The sequence below is a fragment of the Stylophora pistillata genome, chromosome 14 (genome assembly GCF_964205215.1).
Source record: "Stylophora pistillata chromosome 14, jaStyPist1.2, whole genome shotgun sequence".
Lineage (NCBI taxonomy): Eukaryota > Metazoa > Cnidaria > Anthozoa > Scleractinia > Pocilloporidae > Stylophora > Stylophora pistillata.
In genome coordinates, this window is record NC_142532.1 from 2,558,574 (window position 1) to 2,584,180 (window position 25,607).

Consider the following 25,607-nt stretch of genomic DNA (forward strand, 5'->3'; position numbering starts at 1 on the left):
CAAATGGTAAACACCACAGCGTACACTATTGAGTTATGGATGCACGCGGGAGGTTGCTAAGCACGGAAGAAGCGCAAGAGTCGCTCGAGGCGATAGCCGAGAGCGACTCTAGCTTCTTGAGTGCTTAGCAAACCTCCCAAGGGCATCCATAACTCAATAGCGTACGCTGTGGTGTTTACCATTTTTTTTATAACATAACATTGATACATTGTAGCTAAAGAGTTTCCTTTTACTTAACAAATCTTACGTGACCAGAAAAAACAAGCGCGCGCGGAAAAATAGTCTTTGTATTTGCTCACGTCAGCAGCGTACACCCATGGGCAAATGGGGGACGCTAAATTGACCAATCAGAGCGCGCGCTTTACTTTGGTTATGTTATAATTAGCATTGTGAGAAATGTACGATATAGAGTAAGGAGAATTTGCATTGCGATCGTTTGAGTTGAAGTTAACAGAGCGTAAAACCTCAAACAGCAAAATTTCTCAAACATTTTCCAATGAAGTATCTTCGACTTGTCACGGAATGGTTTTCAGGGCGTGACACTCCGTAACGACCGAGAACGATTGACGGAGAAGATGGCTTGACTGGAGAAACGTTTCCACGTGGAAAAAAAAAAAGGGGGGGGCTAAAAGTTTATTTATGTTTTTACAGGAGTGATAATAAAGATAGACGGACACAAAAGAAACAGAAGGACTCTTATTTGAATGCCTTCTCCAACAAGATAAAACAGAATATAGATAAATACCGAACAGAATTGAGCACAGAAAATGACAATGATACCGAAGACATTCCTGTCACCTCATCGGTTAGTAACTATTTTTTCAAATTATCAAGTGTTTATTTCACATAGTTTTCTTTGATTGGACAGTAAGGTTAATTCTGCAATCAAGTCAAGTGGCCCGCTTAGTCGGAGAGAATCCCGGTTTCCTTGAAGCGACAAAGAGAATTACTACTCCCCCGTAGATGGGATGCCAGGTTATCCCTTCCCAGCATTCCATAAGGTTTCCATTACATTTTGCTGGCACCCGACACTGTGAGAGAAAAGTTTTTTTGCCTCAAAAACACAACACAATGACGCAGTCAGGTTTAGGACCCAGACCTCCCGAACCGGGTCAGCGCACTGACCATTCGACCGGCGGGTCCCCCACACCCTGGACATCGGTGATCAAAACTGATGAATTTTTTTTCTCTCTCTCTCTCTTCCAGAATCAAAAAGGAAACTCCGAAATCAGTACGTATCAAGTTATTATTTCACTCTAATTATGACTGTGGTCTTGATTCAGAGTTGTTCATTATAAGTGCGTTCACTGCTCACGTATTTACCAAAATGCTATTAGCTTTTTAAAAAAAAATTTTTACGTGCTTCGTTCACAACTCACTTAAAGAGTTTTTTTTGTTTTTCATTTTTATTTTAGTTGAGCAAGATCTGCACGAATCACAAACCACATTGCATGCCGAAGATAATCTATAACAACAGTTAACGTTTGTCACTTCACCTCTGTCAACTCTTTGTCTTTATCACAAGGAAATTTAAGACTTAAAGCTACAGTTTAAGTTAAAGTTAAATTGGGAAAGAAGATTTAAGGTCTGTAACTTAAGTCACCAAAACTTAACTTGCAACAAAAAAGCACCTAGTTGCACAAATTGATAAGTAAGTTTTAGGCGTATAAAAGCACTGAGAAATATTACAGTGCGCGTGTTGCACCATGGTCAGCTGTACAAATTATTTTGCTATATCTGTCTGTCCTTTCGTGGGCATGTTGACCACGTAGGTAGTCACATTAAATTATTTTTATGAAAAGGAGAGATGTCGCTAAACCCACTTACATGGCTATGGTTTGCTAGTTAGCCGTCACAAAGAACGTTTTTTTAAATTTATGTTTCAGCTTTGAATTTATGTTGAATAACTCCAAAGCTTGACCGGAGTCAAAATGTGTGAAAGTGATCTCTTGCCTTCGAGGTTTTGACGAAAACTTTGGGAAAGCAATCGGCGGCCAAATCGCTCCTTCGGAGCATTGTTGTAGTTTTCTCTATTTAGTTTTCGTGGAGGGGTAGAGTTTATTGCTTGTATAAAGAACGCGCTCGGCAACAGTAGGCGCATTGCACTGTTTTCCGCCTAAGTTGTCGTTGAATTAGATAAAGCAAAGAGCTGGCAATGGTAATGTAATGCTCATTTAGTAAAACTAATTCCTAACGTTTTATTTTATTGTAATTTTTTCCGTTGCTAACCCGATTAACAATGCACAACGTACTTACTTTCACGCCGTCAGCTTTCATCGAAGTTCTTCGTGACGTCACTGTTAAAAGCGGCCACCATTTACGGCTTCAGTGCAAATTATCATCGCTCCCCACCCACCCCCTCACGGTGACCTGGACTAAGAACCAGCATGCCGTAGAAAATTACGACAATATCAGGCTAGTTAACGACGGAGTCACGCATGCGTTGGACATCACGCCAACGGAGACTGCCGATACAGGTCACTACAGGTGTTCTGTCAGGTGCGGGTCACGCCGCATCACGTGCTCAGCTTACGTTGCCGTGTTAGGTAAAAGAAAAAGCTGTCAAAAGCAGGTACCCCTTGCTGCTGAATGTCACGTGGCGTAAATCGCACCAAAATGTTTGGGTTAGGACTAAGAGCGAGAAGCAGAAATAACGTTGAAGAGAAAAAATTTGATTAAACCATCGTTCTCGTGTAAATACTGACCTTTGACGATTGAATTTCGATCTCCGACGAATAAGTTTCTAGCTTTGACGAATGCATTTCGATCTTTATTGTGTGATTTTTTTATCCCTCTCGAGTCAATGTCGTCCTCCCACGATTGTGTCCGGATCTCACCGTCAGTTTCACCTCCATCTTCATTAGAAGAGTGTTGGTTGTTGATCACAAAAACATCAAACTCAAGCTATAATCAAATAGATTTGGTGTGAATTATGTCCCACGACTTACAGTAGCAAAGGGGAAGGGGATTACTTGGACAATCAACAATAAAATCTCAGGGCTATCGCAGGATAAATCACTAGGGTATATGCTTCTTACTTGCGTTGTTTCATAACTCTTTTGCTACACAAGTACTTCGAACTGAACTTAACACCAGAGTATTGCAAACTTTGGGAAACCTTTCGGTGTGTCAGGTTTCCTTCAAGTAGCATACAGTATCTTGTAGCGACAATCGTGGCCTCGCTGAATTTTCGGTGACAGAAATGTGCCGACCGATGGCGAGTTTTTCCGACCCGAAAATCCTAACATGTCAGACCACCCATCAGAATTCATTTTCATGTGTGACTGTTGTTATTTTGAGGCTTACTTCGCTTGTTGCATCATTAAGGTGTTCCCGAACCTCCCTCGAAACCTTGCGTCAGAGAAATGACCTCGTCATCACTCGTGTTGCACTGGGAACCACCCAAGCTGGACGGAGGTAAACCAATCACCGCGTACACGGTGGAGTATAAGGAGACTGGGGTGAGTGTGTGGCAGGCGGCGGTACCATTTGTGGCGGGAAACAGCACGTTAATAGATGATCTTACGCCGGGCGCCACGTACCAGTTCCGAGTCAGTGCTAATAGCGAGATTGGTATCAGTCGACCCAGTCCTATCTCGGATTCCATAACACTGGACGTCGAAAGCGGTAAGTGTTTCTGCAGGTGCAAGTAATATGCGAGCGTGAGGTTATTGTGACGGTGGTAGTGCAAAGAAAATCGTCACTATACTATCAAAAAAGTTGTCGTGCACTGTTGGTGGTTTCTTCAAATAGCGAAGACACTCTTAAAATCTCTCCTTCTAGTAAACCAAAAGAAACTCAAAGAAGTTTGCATTAGTTTACTATGTGGCAATTTCTACTTACTGGAAGTATCTCACTGCTAAATAGTAAAAAAATATATTCAATTTTATATCTAATCTGAGTTGTGTTGCTTTTTACAGAGGAATCTTCTTAAACATCCAGCTAAATGAACATCAGCTATCTTCGTACTTCAAAGAATTAAACTATTCAAGCCACTTTAGAGATCTTCCAATTATTTCCAACCCTAAAACAATTGACAAACGTTGTAAAATAAAACTAATTTGTACTTAAAATTGTTCTATTATTGAAACACATGTAAAAGTTCCTTAGGACGTACGCTTTAATAGAATAAATGATTACTTGTTAGGTAGTTGAAAATTTAAATGTTCACCCTAACCGTGGGTTGTAGTATTAGAGCACGAGTTTTGTGGATAGCTGCCAAAATGTAACTGTTGCCTCCTGGGAATAACGCTTAAACGCATGTTCTTCACGTGATCTGCTGGTCAGCTGTTAATCACGTGTTGTCACTGAGTAATCGGGCCAATCACAATCCTTGTTGAATGACAGGTCGTGCGGGCACAACTTGTCATTCAGATATAAGATCTGTCACTTCGACTTTCTCCAGGAAAGTTACTTGAAATAAACAGCGTTTTAAACAAAGCAGCCAAGAATAGTTACAGGCATACTGTTAGCTTTGTGGTCAGATAGTTTGATACCACGAAGTTTGCCGAAACTTGTGAGTTTACGGCCTGTTTTTGTCGGTCAACCAATCGCTAAGCCAATTAATGAATCAGTTTTTTCCCACGTGATGAGGCTTGCACGTGCGATTTTAAAAAAGCCTTTTTCTTTACATTTCTTGTAAGTTTTGAAAACGAACTTAAGATGCCTTTAAGCTCGTAATTTTATTAAATTATCAAATTTCTTTTGGGTATTTTAACCTCAGATAATTAAATCAAATCGACTCTGCTTTAATGATGTCTGCCTAAATGTAGTAATTTCCCTCTTAATCCATTAACTTAAATGAACCTTAAAATTTGAAACAGCGTGTTCGATAACGACTCGTATTGTTCATGACTCGAGAGGGTAAATTTCCCTCGGCACTATGAATAAACATTCGATGATAAAAAGAAAATAGTAAGAAAATTGAGCTCCGTTCTAGAATGAGTTATCTGTGTTCTGCTTGGCGAGGATTTTATATTGATAATTATTTATTTTAATTTATTGACTGAATTGCAATGTACTTGTCAAGTGGACATGGATCTGCTCTTCTAGGCCGGGTCTGAAGTGTTTTATTCTATCATTTAGCCCTTTAACTCCCAGAAGTGATTCACATGTAACTTCTCCCTATATCATCCATGCATTATCCAACCAACATGTAATGAGAATATTCAAATTTATCAGATAGACTTGGGAAGTCTTGATTTAACGCCAAATTCTTGAGACTTATGTACAACGAAATGTGGAGCAACTAGAGGCGAGAATTGACAATCAGATTATGGGAGTTAAAGGGTTACATTGGACCCTCATTTTTAGCGCTGCAGGACGCGCGTTTCTTCGCCTGTGGGAGGATTGGAGAATAAACCCCTTGCCAGACTTCTCGTAGGCTCACGTTGCCCCAGGCCTCGCACTTTTCTGCGGGCGAAGAAACGTTAGTTCCGAAGCGCCTAGAGTGAGGGCTCGTTCGTAGGCTAATTTAACCTATGAGCTATTAGGGCAACACGGTTATATTGAATGATGTTTAAATCAATTTAATTGTGCTTAATAATTTGAGTAGCTGCAAATTAGAAATAAAAACCGACTGAAATGTTTAACGATGAATGAGTTGTCCTTTTTCAGCCATTGCTCGGCTTCACTTTATTGCGAAAAACGTTGTCGTAAAACAATTAACAGCCTTTTGAATAAGATTGAACTGAACGAAATAATAAAGTATTTAAAAGTGAATAACCTACAATGAAAATGTAAAGACTGGTTAATTATCATTCCTTGCCCAACTGGTGTGAGAGCGGACAAGATATGCGTCATTGTGAAAGGAGACGCGCGTGGGTCTAGATGCTGTTTAGAGGAGACGCGCGAGGAATAAGTGTCGTGTACAAGAAGATGGGCGAGAATGGAGTTTGTTGGAGAAGGTGACGCGCAGAGGTGGATATTCATGAGAAAGGACCCGCACAAAGGTCGAGACGCTTTTAGAAGAAGTCAAGTGTAAGAGGAGTTTGGCGCGCGAGGACGGTAACGCTCGAGGAAGGAGATGTGCGAGCATGTGCGTGCGTGAGAAAAGAGAAGCGCTAGGTAGAAGATAGAGTGCAGAATATTTCGCGCCCTTTTTCAGTTCTTTGAAATTGTATTCACCTCTGTACCTTTTACGCACTGCACATAAAGAACTGTTTGTTTCTTGTTCTCAGACGATGAAAAAAAGAAGAAAAACAAGAGAAAAGTACGCTCCAACTCGCGAAGTGATCCCATTGTTTGGAAAAAAGATATTGAAGATCATTATAACATTTACGCCGAGCTTGGAAGGTGAGTTGGAGATATCTTCAAACAGAAGCTCGGTGAATAACGAGTTATTTCCAAGCTCTTGTTTTTCTCTCCTGCACTCTTGTGTCAATCCGTCATTTACATTTCACTTCCCAGTTCTTTAACGCCCTAATCAGCCGCAGAGTTTGGAATTATTTTCTTGCCTCTTCATGGAGCGGTCATAGCAATTTCATATAACGAAGAAATTCCCAATCGTTTGATAAGGGGGGGGGGGGGGTCGGGGTCGGATGATTTGGTTGTGTCGCAAAATTTTCCGGATTTTCCCCCCTCCCCTCCCCCTTGGGTGTTTCTGTGGTACTCTAATGATTTCCCCCATCACTGGCAGTCAACTTTCCATATTCTGATGAATGGGTTGCACCTTTTTCAGGGGCCGTTTTTCTGTTGTCAAGAAAAGCGTAGAAAAAGCAACAGGGCAGGAATACGCCGCTAAACTGATCAAGAAACGAATGGTCGGCAAAGAGGAAGTAGAAGACGAGATTTATCTCCTTCGAAGACTCAAACATCCAAATTTAAGCGGATATATCGACGCTTTTGATACGACAAAGAACTTTGTAGTAATTATTGAACTTCTTACTGGTGGTCGGTTATTCGATCATCTGGTCGTTATGGACAATTTGACGGAGAAAGTTGCTATAGGTCACGTGAGGGAAATACTCGAAGGAGTTCAACATCTTAGAGATCTTTCAATCGTGCACCTCGACTTGAAGGTGAGGCTATGACGTAAGAAGTGTCTCGCAAGTCGTGATCATTGCGTGACTTGTGTCCAACGAAGTATTGCTTCAGTGGTAATTTGCAATCTTTTTGTTTCTTCTCCACATTCTGATATTCTTCTTTTATTCCCTTTAGCCGCAAAATCTTCTCCTTGATGGAGGGCCGTTACCTAAAGTAAAAATTATCGATTTTGGTTGTGCAACGGAGATATCCGACTCAGAATCTGTAGTTAAACAAGTGTTTGGAAACCCTGAGTGTTCAGGTATGTGTCCATTTAGATCTGCACGTTTATGAAGAACATCAATTTCATGCAGTCGCTTAAAGATTTGATCCATCCTGGACAGCATAATGAACAGTACTACATGAAAATATTGAACAAATGGTAAACACCACATTGTACACTATTAAGTTAGGGACGCACTTGGGAGGTTGCTAAGCACGAAAGAAGCGTAAGAGTCGCGCGAGGCGATAGCCGAGAGTGACTCTAGCTTCTTGATTCATTTTAGCAAAAGAGTTTCCTTTTATTTGACACAGAAATCTTATGCGACCAAAAAAAACAATCGCGCCGAAACTAATCTTTGCCATTGCTCACGTCTGCAGCGTACACCCAATCAGAACGCGCGCGTTACTTTAGTTATGCCATAATACTCAGTAGTTTTCATATGAGTGGTTACACACTAAGATCTGATCCGCAGACTCAAAAGTTAGAAGCAATTTGTACAGTGTAATTAGCAGTTTCGCATGATTTTAATGCTTTGTAGCTTGAACTCATTGGGATTAATCGACAGACTTAAAAATTAAAACCAATTTTGCAGTGTGATGAACAGAATCACTTGACAGTATTGCTCGGTAGCATTTATTTGAACTACCACAACACAGGTTTTTTTTTTCTCAGACTTATAATTTACAGCCCCTTTCATTCGCAAAATAGTGATTATATTTTCGTTCTTCAGCTCCAGAATTAGTTAACAGACAACCCGTAGACTTCACAACGGATGCATGGTACGTGTAAAGCTACAGACTTTTGCAGTCAACTTTTTGTTCTGAACTTTTCTGGGTCGTTTGTGTTGTTAACGAAAATATTTCTTTCCTTTGACCACAGGAGCATAGGAGTTATAACATACATTATGTAAGTATCACTGTAATTCATTATTATGAAAGTGTAAATAACTGAGCGCTAAACTAATATATAGGGCAGTAGGGTTGGGGTAATCATAAACTATTTCTGTGGTCTGGTTTTCTTCTTTGCTCCGAGATTTTTTCTCAAGATAACTGCATTTTCGGTTTTTCTCCCTCGTCCAAAATCTTTTTTTTATTTATTTATTTATTTTTTGTTGTTGTTGTTGCTGCATCGGCGTTGCTGTTTTTGGTTAAGAAAACTCGCTATTCTCTCAACCAATCAACTTTCAGCAATCGTGATTTGGTCACACGCGTTTTCCCGCCATCCAGACAGTTTGCTTGAGTGTACCTTCAGTTCTCAGTAGTGCCTAGATCGAGAAGCGATTTTTAACGCCTCACCCCGCAGAATGTTCACTGATAGCTTGTTTGGTTTGAAATGACACACTGAACGTGATTTTATCCCCCTGCTTTGCAGACTGAGCGGAGTTTCACCGTTTCATGAAGAATCAGTGGAAGAAACGTGTCGTAACATCACAGAGGTTAAATACGAATTCAATCCGAAGCATTTTGAACCAATTTCTCAGCAAGGAAAGGATTTCATCTCCTCGTTGCTCGTTAAAAATCCGAAGTAAGTGAAAAAGCAGCATTCAGAGCTATTCTTTGAAATTTACTCCTTAATTTCACATATTAGTTCTCATTAAAATGGTATAGTAATGAAATGAACTGATGGCGCACGTCAGAAACCTCATCGGTAGGTCGGAAACTGTCGGAGAGACCGAAGTCTTCCGAAACTGTCGCCGTTGATGTCCTTTCTCAAAATAAAAAGATTTGAGCGGCTTAAATTCTTAATGTGATTTTGATTTTGATCCTAGTTCCCTTTTGTTCCCATCCATATTCTGAACCTTTTTGTTTTTTTTTGTTTTTTTTTTTTTTTTTGCTTTATTCACGTTTAGAAAAAGAGCCGACTGTCAAAATTGTTTGAATTCTCAGTGGATTAAGGTAAGATAAAGTTTTCTTTGCCACAGTTGTTGAGATTATTTCACGCTCTTTGCATCTCCTTTCGCCAAATTTCTCACGTTTACCACTAGTTGTACGTGTTCCTGCGCATGGTACTGATTCCAGAAGGGTTGTTGATCCCTACTAGAATTCACTTATTACGCTCCCTTCCTCCTCCCCCCCCCCCCCTGCGCGCGGTGTGAATTTTACCACGTTTACCACTGCCACCCGATTTTCATGAACCATTCAACAGTCAGAAACATTCGCCGCCTTTCCAAACACTTCTCGCTCTTCTCACCTTTTGCAAATAGTTTCCAAGTTTTGTCATGCTTCGAAGTTTTTGCCTACATGCCTCGGGCTTCGTGTTTTTTTTTTCGTTTGTGCAGCAGATGTGCCTTCTTTATACACAGAATTTGTCAGATCTTTCGGCATTAAGTGTTTTTACGTTGCACTTCACAGATGATTAGTCCCAGGCCCCCTAGCCCAGTCAGACAGGTTAAACTCAACACCTCACGATTAGCGGCCTTCAACGCGAGGAGAAGAAATCAGGTAAAAGAACTCAGTATTACAGGAGAGATTGATTCGCTTCTCATTTCTCTTTACCGTTTTGGTTGAGAATGTATCACAGTTGTAAAGAGAAGATAGAGATTTATCGCCAATTGAAATAACCGAGTGGTGGAGTATGTTGAAAATTAATGTTGCTGTTGGTTGTAACGTTTTTTTGTTCTAATATTTAACCCTTTGACTGGGCATCTACTTTCTCCTTATAATATCACCTCTGAATCCCACATTAAGGTCAGGAGAATAAAGGAACTGATCACCAACTAAAGAAGCTCTTGATTGTTCAACAAATTCTTCTTGTCGGCACCTTAGGAAATGTATCTCCAATTGTAAGGAGAATATGGACGCTAACAGGCTAATGCTCGCAATGTCCCTAAATTTCTTAGGAGCAATTGTTGAGTAGAGGGAAACATGTCAGCCAGATGGTTTTGGATTGCTATAACACTACTTTTTCTCAACTGTTTGCGAGGAATTGTACTATAGCTAATGGAGAGAATTGCTGTTTACATCTTCTTTGATTTTCTTTCCTCCTCAGCACGACCTAACGCCCTTACCTATGAGCAAAAACGTCAGGAACAGCACGACTGTATAGCATTTAGGTGAGGAACAATCGGAAACAAAAGAACACTTAACCATCATTTAGAAAATGAAATTTCAGTAACTTTCTTGAACTCTATGCTTTTGTAGTCTGTTTCCGAAGAAAAGTTTTAATGTTTTTTTTTCTTTGTTTTTGCAGTTTCAAGAGTTTTTCTCACGGATAGAAAGTTAGCCCTCTGTTTCGTCACCTTTGTAAAAACGTTATCGAAGAAATTGTGCACATTTTCAAGTTGTACAGCTGTTATATATTTTGAGCGATCTTGTATCTAAAAGAAAAGGTTATTTTTTGATGAAAATTTATGAAACCTTTTTAAAACAATTTGTAAAGTGTAGATTTGCTCCCATTCGACTAGTAAGAGGTCGTTGGGGCTAGAAATGCGTAAAAAAAGACAAATTTATTACTTTGTATTAGATATCGGCAGCATGGTGGAGAAAAGATTCTCTAAAATTGCTTTTTAAGGAGAACAATTCTCGTTTTCGTGGACAACCACTTCTTTGTGAACGTTTCAGTTCGATTTGCTTGTTTGATTTCGTGCAACCTCGACATGAAAGGTTGTCATTCAGTTGCAGCCGCGTCGCGTGATGGATCGGTGCGTTGTGTAACATTGAATATTTTTTATTGGACAGTTGAGTATGTAAAGATGTCATCAATTTATTTTCTGTTATTCAACGCAAGTCCAAAATTGCCAGTTTGTTTTCAGCGGTTTTATCTTTTAGCTTTTGTAGTACTTCGCTGTTCCTCTTTTGTAAGTTTCCTTCACAAACCCCCAGAAAAAGAAGCATGCGTTGGATTATTTTTGTGCTTAATTCCCCTTCATTACTAGCAAAGATATTATTTCCAGCATTTGCCAAATTGCTGGCTTATTTATTAACTTAAATGACGAAGTTAATGACAGAAATTATGCATAGCATTCAGAAATTGTTTGAGAAATAAAACATGAAGAATTGATTGAATTGGTGTGGTGATTTTACTCTCCTTACATGAGTTCACAAATGAGCCTTTAACTTCCAACTCTCTCCATTTCCATACAAAAAACTACGCAGTTTTTCTCTTCAATTATTTCATTGTATTTAACGAAACCGAGTCTTTTTTGCTGCCTTTAGAGGTAACTTAGCGAACTTACAATTAATAAACATGTATGTTGATATAAAAGGACTTTTCCCACAAACATTGAACTTGCAAAGTGAGCCGCTAAATGCCTTTAGGATCTTTCGTGACAATTGTAACCTTTAAAAAATGTTAGTTTTCTCTTAAAAGGTAAACTAAAATGTTTTGTTTTGATTTGTTGTCATGTTCATCTGTCAGTTCGATTTAACATATGTTTAAAACGTCATTGCGCAAGCTAAAAACTGTCTTGAATTATTGATAAAAAACATGCAAATTTCAATTTCTTGATTCGAAACGCCTTCATTTCGTGAGTTCGTGTTTATCAAGTAAAGCTGGTGATTAGTCCTCTGTTTGCCTGCACGCCGCTTAGTCCATTGCAAACGGATGTCCAACCTGTGTTCTTCACGTATTTCTCATGTTATCCGATTTCCGGGTCATGTTTTTGGTGACGTACAGTAAACCACTGATGATCTTTGTTAAGTTTCATTTTCGCACGTAAACTTCATTGGCTGATCTTCTTTTGCTTGAAATCTCCTTTGCGAAGTTTTTCACATCCGGTTCACGTTTGCAGCGAAGCGAACAAATCGTTTCTCTTTTATTTCCGTTCCATTTTCGTGTTTTCACACCGCATCTATCCCGTCAGACGATTTCGACACATTCTTGTTCATACGATTCGAGTGACTGTCCACTCCGTAAGACGCGGAATGTTTGAGAGTTTTCTCAGTTTGAGTCGAAGGGAAAATAACATAGGCAATTACCAAACATAGCAAAAAATCTAGCATGCGGCTCACTGTTTGGTAACCCCACCATGGCCAGTGATCGACAACACTCTCTCCTTCCGCGAAATCGTAGAGTTTGTACAACGAGAAAAGCGAATAAAGTTCTGCACCGACGTTTAGCAGCGCGAGAATCGAAACGAGGCCAGAAATTCGAGCGATTTTTTGCGCCCCTTTCGAGGGTTTGTTTTGATCGTTGTTAAAAGTTTTTGCCTGTTCGACTGTGATATTAGAGCTTGGGTTGAGCGAGGAAGTAGAGAGCGTCGAAGCGATTCGTTCCTTCGCCATTGTATTGTTGAAGAACTTGGCTGTGATTTGCGATTCCCAGTTCACTTTCCAACCACTGTACAAGAAGCACACCGCCAGGATCAACCACCAGGAAATTAACACCGTTTGGCATAAAATTAGCAAACGGGCGAGCTTCGGTGCCAGTGTTATTACTAAATACACGATTAACACTACCACAAAATGCGTCGCAATCACCGAAACCAGAAACTTGATATTTTGAAGACGACGTGAAATCAGTCGAAGTTTGTTTACCTCGAGGAAAGCGAAGTGTATCAAGGATAACGCTGATGTTAAGCAAGGATACCCAATGGCAAAGAGAATTCTGCTTAACAACACAGGAAGATCCAAGATCGTGTGCGATTCGTACGGGTCGAGGAACAGGTACAGTGTTCTTGAGACACAAAACGTCATTAACATCACACAAACGGCAAGAAAGTAATTTCCCAAAGTCATACCTTTGGCTCTGTGTTTGATTTTTACAACGCAAATACAAGAGAAAACAGCCACGCCGAAGAACAGCACTCCAAATCCGATGTAGTGAAGTTCCCATAGAGATTTCCAATCTTTCAGCGCAACATCCCAGTCGGGAAGAGGTTCAGGGTTTGGAGGAGCAGACATCCCTGGCCAGGGTTCCGCTCTAGCTTTTGCTTTCGTCGCTGTTTCAGGCTCTGCTGATGGCATATTATTGGGTTCTTGACCTCGTGGAATTCTATGCAAATTCTCAAACCTTATTTTAGAATCTAACGACCCACTTCACGTAACAATTACAGTTCATCGATGAACGATGGCCGATTAAAACGACTCTCTCCTCCTCGATACTGTAAAGTAAGATCACTTTGTGTTTTTTTCAAGCCTTGAACAAAACTTTTGTGAATTTCTTCTCCTCCCAACCTACGTTTCAGTTATTCCCTTATTGTCTCGATCCGTTTCGTATCCTTTGTGATGCAAAACAGCTCAATTTGATTCAGCTGACTGGAACAGTGTGACGACTGGAGTCGTTTACAAATAACCTCTCGTTAATTTCTCTAACAATGACCTCAGCATTATTCAAATTCGCAAGTCAATATCATTCCTATTTTGGTGTCAAGTGTCCCCTCTAAGAAGCGATTTGTCGCTTACGTATCTCCGTTTTTGTTTTCACAAACTTAGAATTTTCAACTTCAGGAAAAAGGCGTATATTTTTGACGTAATCACTCAAAGTTCTTTTGTTCTCGGCGTGCATCCCTAACATGGAAATTAACGTAAAATTTCCTGAGCGTTAACAGTTTTGGAAACAGCGGAGGATTAAAGCGGTATTAAACAGATTATCCACCTGATATAAGCAAATATTGATCTTTCCAGATAATCAAGTCTTTTTTCGCTAACTATGGTAAAACGAACTTTCAATTTCTTTGAAACGAAAATAGCCGTGACTCAATCCTTCGCTTTGGCGTTCTAGAGTCGAAAGCCGGTACAACTGGTATCAATTTCCTGCTCAGAAAAACAAACTCTCCTCTCGGTAAACCTTTTACGATAAAAACTTGCCTTGAAAATTTAATTAATTTAGGATTATAAGCTGGGAAAATACTGAATGTGGTTTGAAAATCTCCAATTGTGGTTCGACGTGCTTAATTATGATGCGTGAGTTTCACGACAGAATTGCGTGTTCTTTGCCACAAGCATGGAGTCGATCTTGACAAAAGATAAAGAATTTTAATTTCCTTTTAAAAGTATTTTCCAGAATCCCAAGGAAGGTTACCAGACAATAGGCCTCATAGACGAACAAACAATTGAATTTCGATATGAAAATCACTTAGTATATTTTTGTCGGAGTTTCATAAAATATTCATCTGAGTCGGCCCGATCGTTTCTGTTTACATTTCAATTCAGTTCCTGGTTACGGGGTTAGAAGGCGTACTTGTTCTTTTGCGTAACTGAGTTTCCTAAACCAAAAACGGTCGATTAAAGTTCCTTCTCTCAGATAGCTCCTTCCCCAAGCCAAAGCTCCAAAGTAAAAACAGGGCAAAAGAACAATAACATAATAGCAATATTTTGTAGTAGTTCTGCTATTTATTTGGGCAAGATGATATTAATAATAATAATAATAATAATAATAATAATTTAATATTTATATAGCGCAAATTAACATGCGGATATGATCAAATGCGCATCACAACACTTTTCGGGGGACTTTGGCCGGACTGCATCAGCAGTTTACAAACAATCGAAGGAAACTTATTTGAAGATGCCCCCTCCCCCCCAATTCCCAGTAAACAGGCCAGACCACATCACAGTAATCTCGTGAGTGGGTTCTTCAATGTCCCCTGCCTAACCAAATTAACTAATTAAGAGATGCAGGAGACGGGACCTACGGTTTATTCGTCCTTATCCGAGAAGACTAAAATGTCTATCTATTTCTTATTAAATAAAGGTAGCGCATTCTCCTCAGTTATTTTAAGACTCTAACCAGTTGAGCTAGCCGCGAGGCGGTATTGCAGTAGAGTCATTTTTAAAAGCCTGTGTTGTTTTCCGTTTTACATAATGTTGGCTTCACAACTTCAGAAATACTTACTGTACACTAAAAATATCCTTTGTCTTTTGTTACACACGCAATGGTCACTATTTCAATTAAGGCCTTAATAATTCGAACTTAGGCTCTGATTGGTTTTGTAATCAGCCCCTCCTCTTTAATGGTTCCCCTTTCTAATGAGCTTCCATATCAAAGGCCTTGAAATGAGTCATGCTTCGGGAATTATTATCCAAAGTCATTTTAATCAAATATCTTTTTGTTGATGACTTTACTCTTCGCTGCTAGTTAGATTTTTTTAGTCTCAAAAATTTTCACGCAAATGGAAAGTGTGGTAACAACTCTGATTGCCTCTCAATGGAGTTGAAATTCACTTTGAACTAGAACTGAACGTGCAAAATACTCTCTTCTCAGCTCCGTCCAACTTAGATAGTCGTTTCGTTGCTATGGATCTATCTTCGATAACAGCTTCGTAATGAAACTGAAATACGTAGAGGAATAAATGTTACCATTTGAAATAATATTTGCAAGTGTTTACTTGGGTCCATGAAGTAATACAAACCAAACGTCAAAAATGCTTCTTTGTAAATCCGGAAGGAAGCATCACTTTAAGTCTAGATTGCTGCTTTAATTTCGACGGCAATCCTGATATCGAACAACCATGTTAGGGAAACTACAAATGTCTGTAAACACTGCAAGTTGCAATATTTAAAATGAGCGTAAATCATCTTGTAATGATATTAAGAGATACGATTTTCTAAGAATAAAGAGGAACTTGAACCTAAACTCGTCTCTCAGAATTAAGTATTTGGGTCAAGCAGCAATTATTCAAAATGTTTCACTTAGCTTTCCAGAACCAGTTGCTTAATTTCCGATGTTTTCGAAACGTCGTTTTCATTCTAACTACTAATTAACTACTTAAGGGTTGGTATTGAATAAATGAACATTTTTGGAAAACATTTCCTCGAGATTGTGTTTTGTTTGTATATTTTTTTGCGTATCCAGGACGAAACACTTTCAAGATAGTCAGGTTATTGAATGAAATATCAGAAGATATTCTTGTGGTCCTACAGCTCACACGTGTTGAAAGCTAGGATCCTGCTGTTTTTATGACAGTATGAATTAGCCTGGAGTAATACAAAGAATAGATTTGTATTTTATTTCCAAAAATACGGTATCTAAACTGAGCAGTTTAGATACGGGTATTTTATTGAATCAAGACGCCTTGGAAACTCATTTACCCAATATGATGGTTTTGGTATTAACACTGTCGTTGTAAACGACCATGACTTCTCTGAGCACTTAAAATTAGAACTAGCCGTACTAAATATGTATTACGCCCTCGATTTAGTGGAAAATTTTATTTTTCGTCAGTTTTTAGGGATTTTAGAGCAAACATCCTTATAATCAACTTCAAATTACCAACTTGTGTACGGCCAATCTGGTTTCTAGAGTCCTCGTTACCCTGTTTCAGCGGAATACTTAAGAAAGCGAGAACTGAGATAGAATACGAATCAACTTAACGGCCTGCTCTCAGTTGGCTTGTTAGCTCAATTGGTAAGAGCGCTGCACTAGTATCGCAGGGGTCAGTGGTTCGAGTCCCGTACAGGCCTGATTTTTTCAGGTCTGATTTTCGCTATTGCTTAAATAGCGCTATCTACTGCGAGGATCGTGCATCATACGTAAAGCGAGAACTCTGGTCCGCGAGATGAAAACATATAAACCCACACACGACCGATTCGCCCTAACGAGGGGCTAACGCTCGAAACGTCAGCTTTTTTAACTCTTTACGGTGGCCAATTTACAATTTCAACTTAGTCAAATTACCTTTTTACCCCCAGCGACGCCGCACCACAGTTTGTTTAGAAACTTTCACCCTTAAACGAGATAATAACTTGGTGTAACTGATAACAACTAATTGATCAATAATTTCAATTTATTTACATCTGTGGATAAAAGCTGAGCCCGTATCATGATCAGATCTCGTGTGTGCTTTAACACCGTTCACAATTTGAAGAAGAATTACTACATAGCCCAGACTTTTAAATGGGTAAACCAGCCGTAAGCAACCGCGAGGAGCCTGGGAAGTATTTTTGAACTAAGCCTGAAGCGAGCGTGTGAAGGCACGAAAACGGACCGAATCAAGTGTATTTTTCGGTGATATTTTCCGTCTTAAGTGGTAAATTATTTTGATTCATTGATGTCAACCACCACAGAATGCGCTCTTCTGTCAATTACTTCATGAGTAAAGGGAACGACTTCTCCAACAAACTGCCCGTTTATCGCGATCCAAAAAAATATCAGCGCTCGCCGTCTGGGTTTTATCAGGCGAAGATGAACTGAGATCTTCCTCTCCTTTTATCAATTTCGTTCTGCCGAACTTTTGCACTTCTTCCTATCAGGCTTTGTATCCAGTTTGTTTCTCGTTTCAGATAACAAAAAACTGACTAAAGGCCACCCGTCGGTTTTGAAGAAGGTGTCATGCAAATTTTAGACCACGAGCAGTCACTCCCTTTCAGAGAGGTCCATCGTGACAGTCAAAAAAACTTAGCAAAAGACAAAATTGCTGTTAGCACGCCGCTCAAAACTCTGGGAGTACGGTGCACGAAAAGTTCCGCGTGGCGCACTGACACCAGTTCTTTTTCGGCTGACTTTTCTTTTGGACTAGCACGACGGACTGCGCCGAAAAGGAGCCGGGACTACTCGTAGCCTGTGCGATTTAAGATTACCGCAGTATTTATAACCTGCGTATCTAGCGGTTTTTACGCTCTTTCGTGGCTTCACCGCTCGTTTGTACGCGGCTCCACCATATGCTGTGTCTGAGCGCACACGAAACCGTCAATTACCCTGGCCACAAATTTGAAATTGAAAATCGGTCATTTTAGATCAGTGAAGGTATCCACCGTTGGAATTTCGTGAATTGCCATATATACTTCAGAGATACATGTATTTCCAACACTCGTTATACTTTCTGACTTATGGATACCGCGATTATCCCAGAGGGTGCTAATTCCAAATTTTTCATATTTTGAAAATAAGGGGGAGAAAAGGCACAGTACTATTCAGTAATCTTTCTGGGTTCAAGTTTTTTTTGGTTTTTTTTTTTAAGACGATATGTAGAAAGGTGTAAACAGAAATCTAATACTCGTCTAGATTGTATATTACTGTCCTCTTCATGACCGGATTCAATAGACTCGAGATCGATATGATGACAACGAAGCCAGTCTCTGGAAGGTGAAAACAGAAATCTAATACTCGTCTAGATTGTATATTACTGTCCTCTTCATGACCGGATTCAAACATCTTTGATTGGTGTCGCCTTAAAACTAGCCTGGGAGCAGGTTTTCACTGGGGCTGCGACAAGGGCGGCAAAGCCCACGCGTTTTACCACCACGAGCGATTTGAATACGCGAGATGTACGCGAGGGTCCAGGCACGAAATGCCAGACCCTTCGCACGCTCGAATTTCGCGCGCTTTAGCTTCACCGTTCGTACCGCTGCGCTAATTGGAGCCTACTTGCAGGCTACTCTGTGACTTGATCTTTCCAAAAGAGCACCGCATTTCAAGTAAGGCCGCGCTCATTCGAAATCGTTGATTACAACAAGTAGTTCTTCAAAGTACAGAACTCATTCAGCTGCAGTACTCTTTCTGTAAACCCTTTATCAAAAAGAGAGGCCGTTGGGTCATTATACAAGACGTTTAATATAAATCTTGGAACAGTCGTTTCGCTTTCAAAAACGCCGAAAGACACTGCACTTCGTCCATAGTACAGTTTTTTTTAATTGGTCTTCGTCGCTTGTTTGAAAGAGAAGACATTGCAACCATTTCTTTTGCGTATACGAGAAACTTGGTGGAAATTATATTCGCCACGTTCATACAAGACCACATCTAAACTATGGCGCATGAATTCCCCAACTAAAAAATATAGAAAGTGAAACCACGAGTCCGATGAAAGAGATGATCTCTGTGTTTATTTCAAATCTTTAACGAGTTCCATATAATTAGTTTATATTTTGATCTCTGTTCCACGGCTGCTGAATAATATAGCTTTACCATGTCAAATATCGTCCCATTTAATTCTAGACAAGATGTAACTTGTATTGGAACAAATTATTGAATTCAATCTCAAAAACATAATTATTTACGTATGTCGATATCTGTCATTAAATGATGCGTCAATTGCTGAGAAGCACTTTTTATATATAGAAGTCCTTTCTGTGTTTACCTTTGACGCATTCAAAGCACTTAGCTTAATATACTTTTCTATGAATGAAGTATTGATATGTATTAATCATCCAAACCAAAGTTACCACGACGGTCACTGAAAACAAAATATTACAACGGAAGTGACCTGAAATAACTCGAAACAAATTCAAGTTAAGCAAACTGTGCGCTGGAAAACTCGACCTAAGTGGCTAAGAGGATGGTGCAAGTTCTCTACGCCAATCACAAAATTGCTTTGTAACTCGTATGTACCAATCTTCCTGACAAAACTACTGCGATAAATTGTATTAAATAACTTTAAGCTCCACTGACATTCAATAAGTGTATAACTGGCATCTCGATATAAACTAAGCGGTCGAAGGGGGCTAGTCTTCTCCAACTGAAGTATTGGACTATTTGAAGATTGTAAGAAACGTAACATTGTCGTCAGAGGCCTGGATGAGTAGTCTCATTGCAGGAGAGGCGGGGAGAGGGGGGGGGGGGAAATGAGATACGTGACTGTCATTCATTTTGGAAGAGAGGTGTCCCTCACGTTCTTATCCTTCTAGATGGCCAATACCTTTAACTTTTTTAGGGGGGGAAGGGGTATAAACCCGGGTATTTGTAGGGGGGGAAGGAGTGTGAAGGGATATGAGAGGATAACCCCATAATGGGTTCTCAAAACAAACCCAAGTTTACAACGTCGACTTTTCTTGACTCTAACATCTTTTTCTTCAACCTTTCTCTCCGTTCATCGTCAGGGGTCTCCGCACCGACCACGGGGCTTATCACTGTTTCATCTGTGGGTGAATTTGGTATTGAGCTTCGTATTTTCCTCGCATCAATCCCAGAAGCTACGTTTGCGTTGTTTTCAAACTGTTCCTGAATTTGTGCTGCCGCCTCCTCACTGGTCAGTCTTATATATCGCCGCGGAAAACGTTTTAAATCAAACACCGGTCTTCTAAGAGGGGATTCCTGTGACTTATAGCTACCCTTAGTAAAGCTTGGTGTCCTTGTGACCCCTATAGCCTTTCCTGTGTCGCTGTCTGGACCTTTGAATGGTCTATGTTGAAGTCTGTTTCGTTGCCTGGCAGCGGCTTTTTTAGGAAATTCCCCGTCCAAAACTTCCGGATATATCTCGGCGGCAGATTTCACCAGTAGCTGGAACTGTTCGTTGAGTGAAAGGATTTGAGCTTTTAAGGAATCTTCCTCGTCTTTGAGAGAATTCTAATCAGAAAAAAATCGTTTTCAAACCATTATTTCAATGAAATAATTTGGATATATCAACAAAGTTGAAATGGTAAATTGGCCACCGTAATGATTACAAAAGCTGACGTTTCGAGCGTTAGCCCTTCGTCATTCGCTCCGACGAAGGGCTAACGCTCGAAACGTCAGCTTTTGTAATCATTACGGTGGCCAATTTACCATTTCAACTTTGTTGATATATCCAAATTATTTCGTTACTCCCACCGACGCAGCCCCAAACAGTTTCTTTCGAAACTATCAGCCTTTACTCATTATTTCAATGATGCGAACTTACGTAGTAAAGTATTACTGTATGATAATTATTTTTTTATACCCACTCTTTATCATTTCCCCTATTTCTGATCGGGGATTTTTTTTTATCATTTTCCAAATTTCCTCCTTTAAATGTTACAACGTTACAATAAGCAGTTAGAATTCTAATGTAATTGAAACAAGGAAAATATTAACCACTAAACCATTCACTAGGACGGCAAAGTCATTCCAAAGACATCATTTTGGTCCTAGAATGTTTAAGCTCCCCTGGCCATTCATTGAAACAACACCCTCAAGAGGACACTTTTCCCTATCCTCAAGCGCGTCCCCTAATTGGAGTGTCCACTATATTTAGGCCCTCTATTTAAAACACTAATTTGCAAAATTTGTTCCAGTATCACATTATCAGCCAAAGTCAAACGGAACTTTGTAAAACGTATCCATTTATGGACTCATTTTTGCAAGACAACTCAATTCTATTCATAAACGGACTGCAGGTGAAAAAATAATTAAAGTTAGATTTATTGGTAAAAACTTTTCTTTGCGGAACAAAAACATCTCCAACTCTTATGGCAAGAGAGACTGCATCAATGAGACAACTTTGTAAAATGTATTTCCTTTATCGTGAACCCTTGAGCTGTGTTGTTGTCGTTTTGTTTTGTTAATTTATTGCGATTTCTTACGATGCAGACTTTTTGCTCTTGATTTATCTAAATCAAATCAATATAAAAGTTTTCCAACTATTTTAACGACTTTGAAAAAGTAAAAAACCGATTCACTGGCGCAATCCATTCACTGTTTTTTTTTTTTTTTTTTTTTTTTTTTTTTTAATGACAGACATAATTTGCCGTCAAGAAAGGTTTGTTATCGAACAAAACCATTAAGCATAACGAGGTAAATTTCGTAACAGTAAACTTTTAGTCACTAATGTCTATGTACAATACGTAGATTGATCTCCTTATGGAATTTAGGCCCCCAAAAGTTCCGATAGAACTCGAAAGTTCTCAATATAAAACGTGTTTCAGTATTGTTTGTGCGTATGAATGCAAATCTCGTTTGCTTTTGAACAGATTCAAATCAGATCGATAAGAAAGAACAGAACATTTTTGCTGTGACGTTATGTCCACAAAATGAAAGTTGAAAAAGGATTTTTGTCGACATAGTACAATTTTCTTTCTGAATTTCTTGTTAGGGAGATTGAGCCAGGGAATTACTAAATTTATAGTCTGTCTAGTTAATACTGCATAATTAATATTAATTGAATTTTGAATTCGTTCGATTTACTTCTTCCTCAACCAAATTATCCGACATTTTAATTACTTTTAAACAATCACACCAAAGTTAATGTAACTTTTAACGAGTAATTTGATATTTTGTGGTGAAGAAGATTCGAAAAAGGCCAACAAATAGTCCTGTTTTGGCGCTATAATGTTAAAATTGTTGTCTCGATTCCTTCAACTCAAAATAACATATTTCACCTACCATCTCTTTCTTCAAGGCCAATAACATTTGTTTCGGAGTTTCGTCTCTTTCCTCTGCTTGTGCTATCATCTTATTCAGTGTGAATAATCTCTTGGTCCCAAATAAACGTCGATCAGTTATTCTCCAAGCTTAGTTGGCGAGATTTCACTCAGCGTTTTGTTCTTAATCTGCATTTTTAGACCTGATTCATGACATACTCGTAGAACAACCGACTTTCGAGGGCAATGTCAAGAGTACCAAGGGTTTAGCGACCAATATTCGACCGTAAATTTAAAATGCCCTGAGATTAGACAGGTTTTGTCCTGTCTTTGGACGCGACGTTACAAGCTTTATGCGCCACGATAGGAAATTATATACACAACCGTCGGATTAACAAAAGATTTAAATGAAGTTAAGACGATGAATCAACAAAAAACATCGTAAACAGACCAAAGACTGAGAAAAGCCATTCAAAATGAATGATGCGTTTTAAGACTGTCACTCACTTTGATTGACAACTCACAGTTGCGCGGGTAAACTTGTAAGCATTGATTCCCAATATGTTCAATTTTTGGTTGAACTCGTGACGATCGAGATTGATTTATGCAAAACAGTTACTATTTTGACGAAACAAAATGAAGTCTGCCCTAAAATTACCGAGAGACGGTGTCAAACAGCATGAGAATGTTTTGTCGAAAATGCCAAGTGTCAGAGGCTCAAAGTAACTCGTGGTACAAATCTGAAAAGGTACATCTAGGCCAATAGCTGTGATGAGGGCCATGATCGGTCACGATTCATCGCTAATTAACAATACTCACTTGTTGCCGTAAGTTCCCCTTCCCCTCCCCCCTGAGGGTTATCAGTTTTCAGAGCCTTTGCATGAGGACCCCATCCTCGGAGACCCAGGGGCTGAGTCGATTTCAAGTTAAGGGCAGAAGAGCCCCTGGGGACATTATCTTACAAGACTAGTTCCAAACGGTCGCAGTCGTTCTGGCATCTGATTGGTGCCAGAAAATTTTTGTGTTTTTCTGCCCAATCAGAGTGAAGTGTGCTTTGGAGTCCTTTCGTGTGTTAAACGGACGTATAACGGACATATAACAAATACGGACATATAACAAGAAGCTCTGTTACTCGCTATGTTTATTTGGGTCGTGCGACGAAGCTTTGCCCGAGGTAAAAGTTTCAGTCTCAGCACACAATGTAAGAGAAATCGATCAGATTGTCCGAGAAAATCTTACCGGTAATTATACTGAATACTTCCGCAGGTATCACAAGAGAACGAGTTAAAAAATTTGCGGGGTTCGTATAAAACATAATGCTTGCATGCATTGATATGTGGCTTTAAACGTTAGATGAGATGTAAGCTTAAATCTCTCAGATTTTTTGTCTAATTTGCTGTAACTGAAACTTTTCCAATCCCGTGAAGCTATTTTGTCGCACTGGCCACGCAGGTATGTCGAGCAACTGGCGCTTGTACAGCTTTCTATACACGCCAAAATCGAATCTAATCTTCGCCTGAAATAAAAGAAAAGCTAAGCGTGGAAACTTTTGTTTATTAGATGTGGGTAGATAACCCTATACTAAGCTGACATTTACAACAAAGCAAGCCCGCCCTTTCCATCCAACATTTCCTTGTCTTTGGTTTTTGTTTTCCCCAATGAAAGCAGCATCTATTCCCAATGATCAAAGGTATTCAACTTGGTCTTCAACAATCGACAAGAGGTGAAATGACAATGACCAAAAGACTAGAACAGAATCCATGGCCTTTCGAGCTCAAGAATTTGAACACTCTAGGCAGCAGTTGGAAGACTAAACTCTTTCCAAACCCCTTCGGTAACTGTTCGAAAACATTTCTCCTTCCCACAATGTTCTCGATAATTATTTTTGTTCAGATTTCAATTAGCTTACCGGAAACACAGCTAAGCTTTCTGTAAGCGCTTGCTGGAGGTCATCCACGAACTTAACGTTCTCTGCTACCTTGGCCATATTGTGAAAGACTTTACAGCTGACAAAGCTAAGGTTAGATTTTGTTGCGCAAAGAAAGCTACGTAAGCATAAGCGCCAGTTGCTCGATATACCTGCGTGGCCCGTGCGACGAAATAACTTCACGAGATTGGCAAAGTTTCAGTTACAGCAAATTGTACAAAAAATCTAGAAAGATTTTCGCATCCCGTTTAACGTTTAAAGCGACATATCAAAGCCTGCAATCATCGTGTTTTATACGAACCTCGCAAACTTTTAAACACGTTCTCTTGTGATCTCTTGTCGAAGACTGATAAATCAAACCTGCATGTTCTACAAAATCTATAGGGACCTTGTTGGGATCTCGCTACAATCCGAGATAATGCAAGTTACCAGATCATCAAGGTACCCAAACTGTGTACCATTCCAACAGCTTTGCACCCTGAATGACACATACAAATATTCCTTCTACCCCAGAACTATCAGAACTTGGAACAATATGAACTTACCTCAAATCCCTAACTCTCTAGATGATTTCAAGGCCAATGTGTCCTTATATATTTAAAGACAGTAGAGCTTTTATCTATGCGGTGTATATTAATTTTAATTATTTATTTTATAAATATTATTGTTTTATAATCAATGTTATTATTTATGTTATTGTCATCACTTTTTTAATACTTTCAAATATAGTTATAAGTTATATACTGTATAAACTCCTAGTATAGTTTTAACTGTTTTAGGAGTAAACCCATGAAAGCATTAAAGCGATACTTGCGAAAGTATTCAGTATGATTTCCGGTGAGACTTTTGCGGACAATCTGATCGATTTCTCTTACATTGTGTGCTGAGACTGAAACTTTTCACCCAGGGCAAAGCTTTGTCGCACGGCCCAAACAAACATAGCGAGCAACAGAGCTTCTTTTTATATGTCCGTATTAAAACACACGAAAGGACCCCAAAGCACACTTCACTCTGATTGGGCAGAAAAACACAAAGATTTTCTGGCACCAATCAGATGCCAGAACGACTGCGACCGTTTGGAACTAGTCTTGCAAGACAATGTCCCCAGGGGGCTCTTCTGCTCTTAACTTGAAATCGACTCACAGCCCCTGGGTCTCCGAGGATGTGAGGACCAATGAGCCAATCATTATAAGCGGATTCATGCTGACGTCATTGTTTACATTCTTGCTCATTTGCATACGACTATGCGAAAAGAAGGAGGCATGTTAGATACAAATTGACTTCAGGCAGCTAAAGAGCTAGAAAACCTTGGTACATGGTGAAATTTTTAGCTCTTTGGGTGTAATATTCAAGGGGAAATAGCCCATCAAAAACTGCAAAATTTCTGGGTGGCAAAAGAGCTAATGAGCTCATACATGCTATATGAAATTTTGAGTTTTTAAACCCGTGTTGCACAAAAAGTATTCAATGCATCAGGCTCGTATTCATTGGCCGAGTTAATCGTACTTTGACCTTTCGATATTCA

General features: G+C 39.5%; 3 protein-coding genes across 22 annotated transcripts in view; 1 reads left to right on the plus strand and 2 right to left on the minus strand.

The window, feature by feature from the left end:
• LOC111323368 (kalirin) overlaps positions 1-11,245 on the plus strand; it is a 111,783-nt gene extending 100,538 nt beyond the window's left edge. For 13 of the 20 annotated variants that reach the window (XM_088745847.1, XM_088745841.1, XM_088745842.1 and 10 more), the window contains 14 exons: positions 652-805; positions 1,207-1,231; positions 2,271-2,546; positions 3,328-3,627; positions 6,180-6,294; positions 6,680-7,019; positions 7,159-7,285; positions 7,977-8,025; positions 8,126-8,152; positions 8,618-8,770; positions 9,096-9,141; positions 9,598-9,687; positions 10,235-10,298; positions 10,436-11,245. In XM_088745847.1, the coding sequence (XP_088601973.1) occupies positions 652-805; positions 1,207-1,231; positions 2,271-2,546; positions 3,328-3,627; positions 6,180-6,294; positions 6,680-7,019; positions 7,159-7,285; positions 7,977-8,025; positions 8,126-8,152; positions 8,618-8,770; positions 9,096-9,141; positions 9,598-9,687; positions 10,235-10,291 (1,759 nt within the window). In that variant the 3' untranslated portion in view covers positions 10,292-10,298; positions 10,436-11,245. Of the gene's footprint in view, positions 1-651; positions 806-1,206; positions 1,232-1,415; positions 2,203-2,270; positions 2,547-3,327; positions 3,628-3,920; positions 5,592-6,179; positions 6,295-6,679; positions 7,020-7,158; positions 7,286-7,976; positions 8,026-8,125; positions 8,153-8,617; positions 8,771-9,095; positions 9,142-9,597; positions 9,688-10,234; positions 10,299-10,435 lie in introns of those variants that run through there. The other 7 variants (XM_088745851.1, XM_088745846.1, XM_088745850.1 and 4 more) reach the window with 3 other exon arrangements.
• A 623-nt stretch (positions 11,246-11,868) lies between these two features.
• LOC111323361 (uncharacterized) lies at positions 11,869-13,775 on the minus strand. Its single transcript, XM_022926687.2, has one exon. It carries the CDS (start codon positions 13,147-13,149, stop codon positions 12,025-12,027), a length of 1,125 nt encoding a protein of 374 aa, XP_022782422.1. The 5' UTR covers positions 13,150-13,775; the 3' UTR covers positions 11,869-12,024.
• A 5,143-nt stretch (positions 13,776-18,918) lies between these two features.
• On the minus strand, positions 18,919-22,911 carry LOC111323427 (uncharacterized). The gene is made up of 2 exons (XM_088745742.1): positions 22,178-22,911; positions 18,919-20,404 (listed from the first exon to the last, which is right to left on the minus strand). The coding sequence occupies exons 1-2, from the start codon at positions 22,244-22,246 to the stop codon at positions 19,856-19,858; spliced, it is 618 nt and encodes a 205-aa protein (XP_088601868.1). The 5' UTR covers positions 22,247-22,911; the 3' UTR covers positions 18,919-19,855.
• Between the last annotated feature and the right edge of the window lie 2,696 nt (positions 22,912-25,607).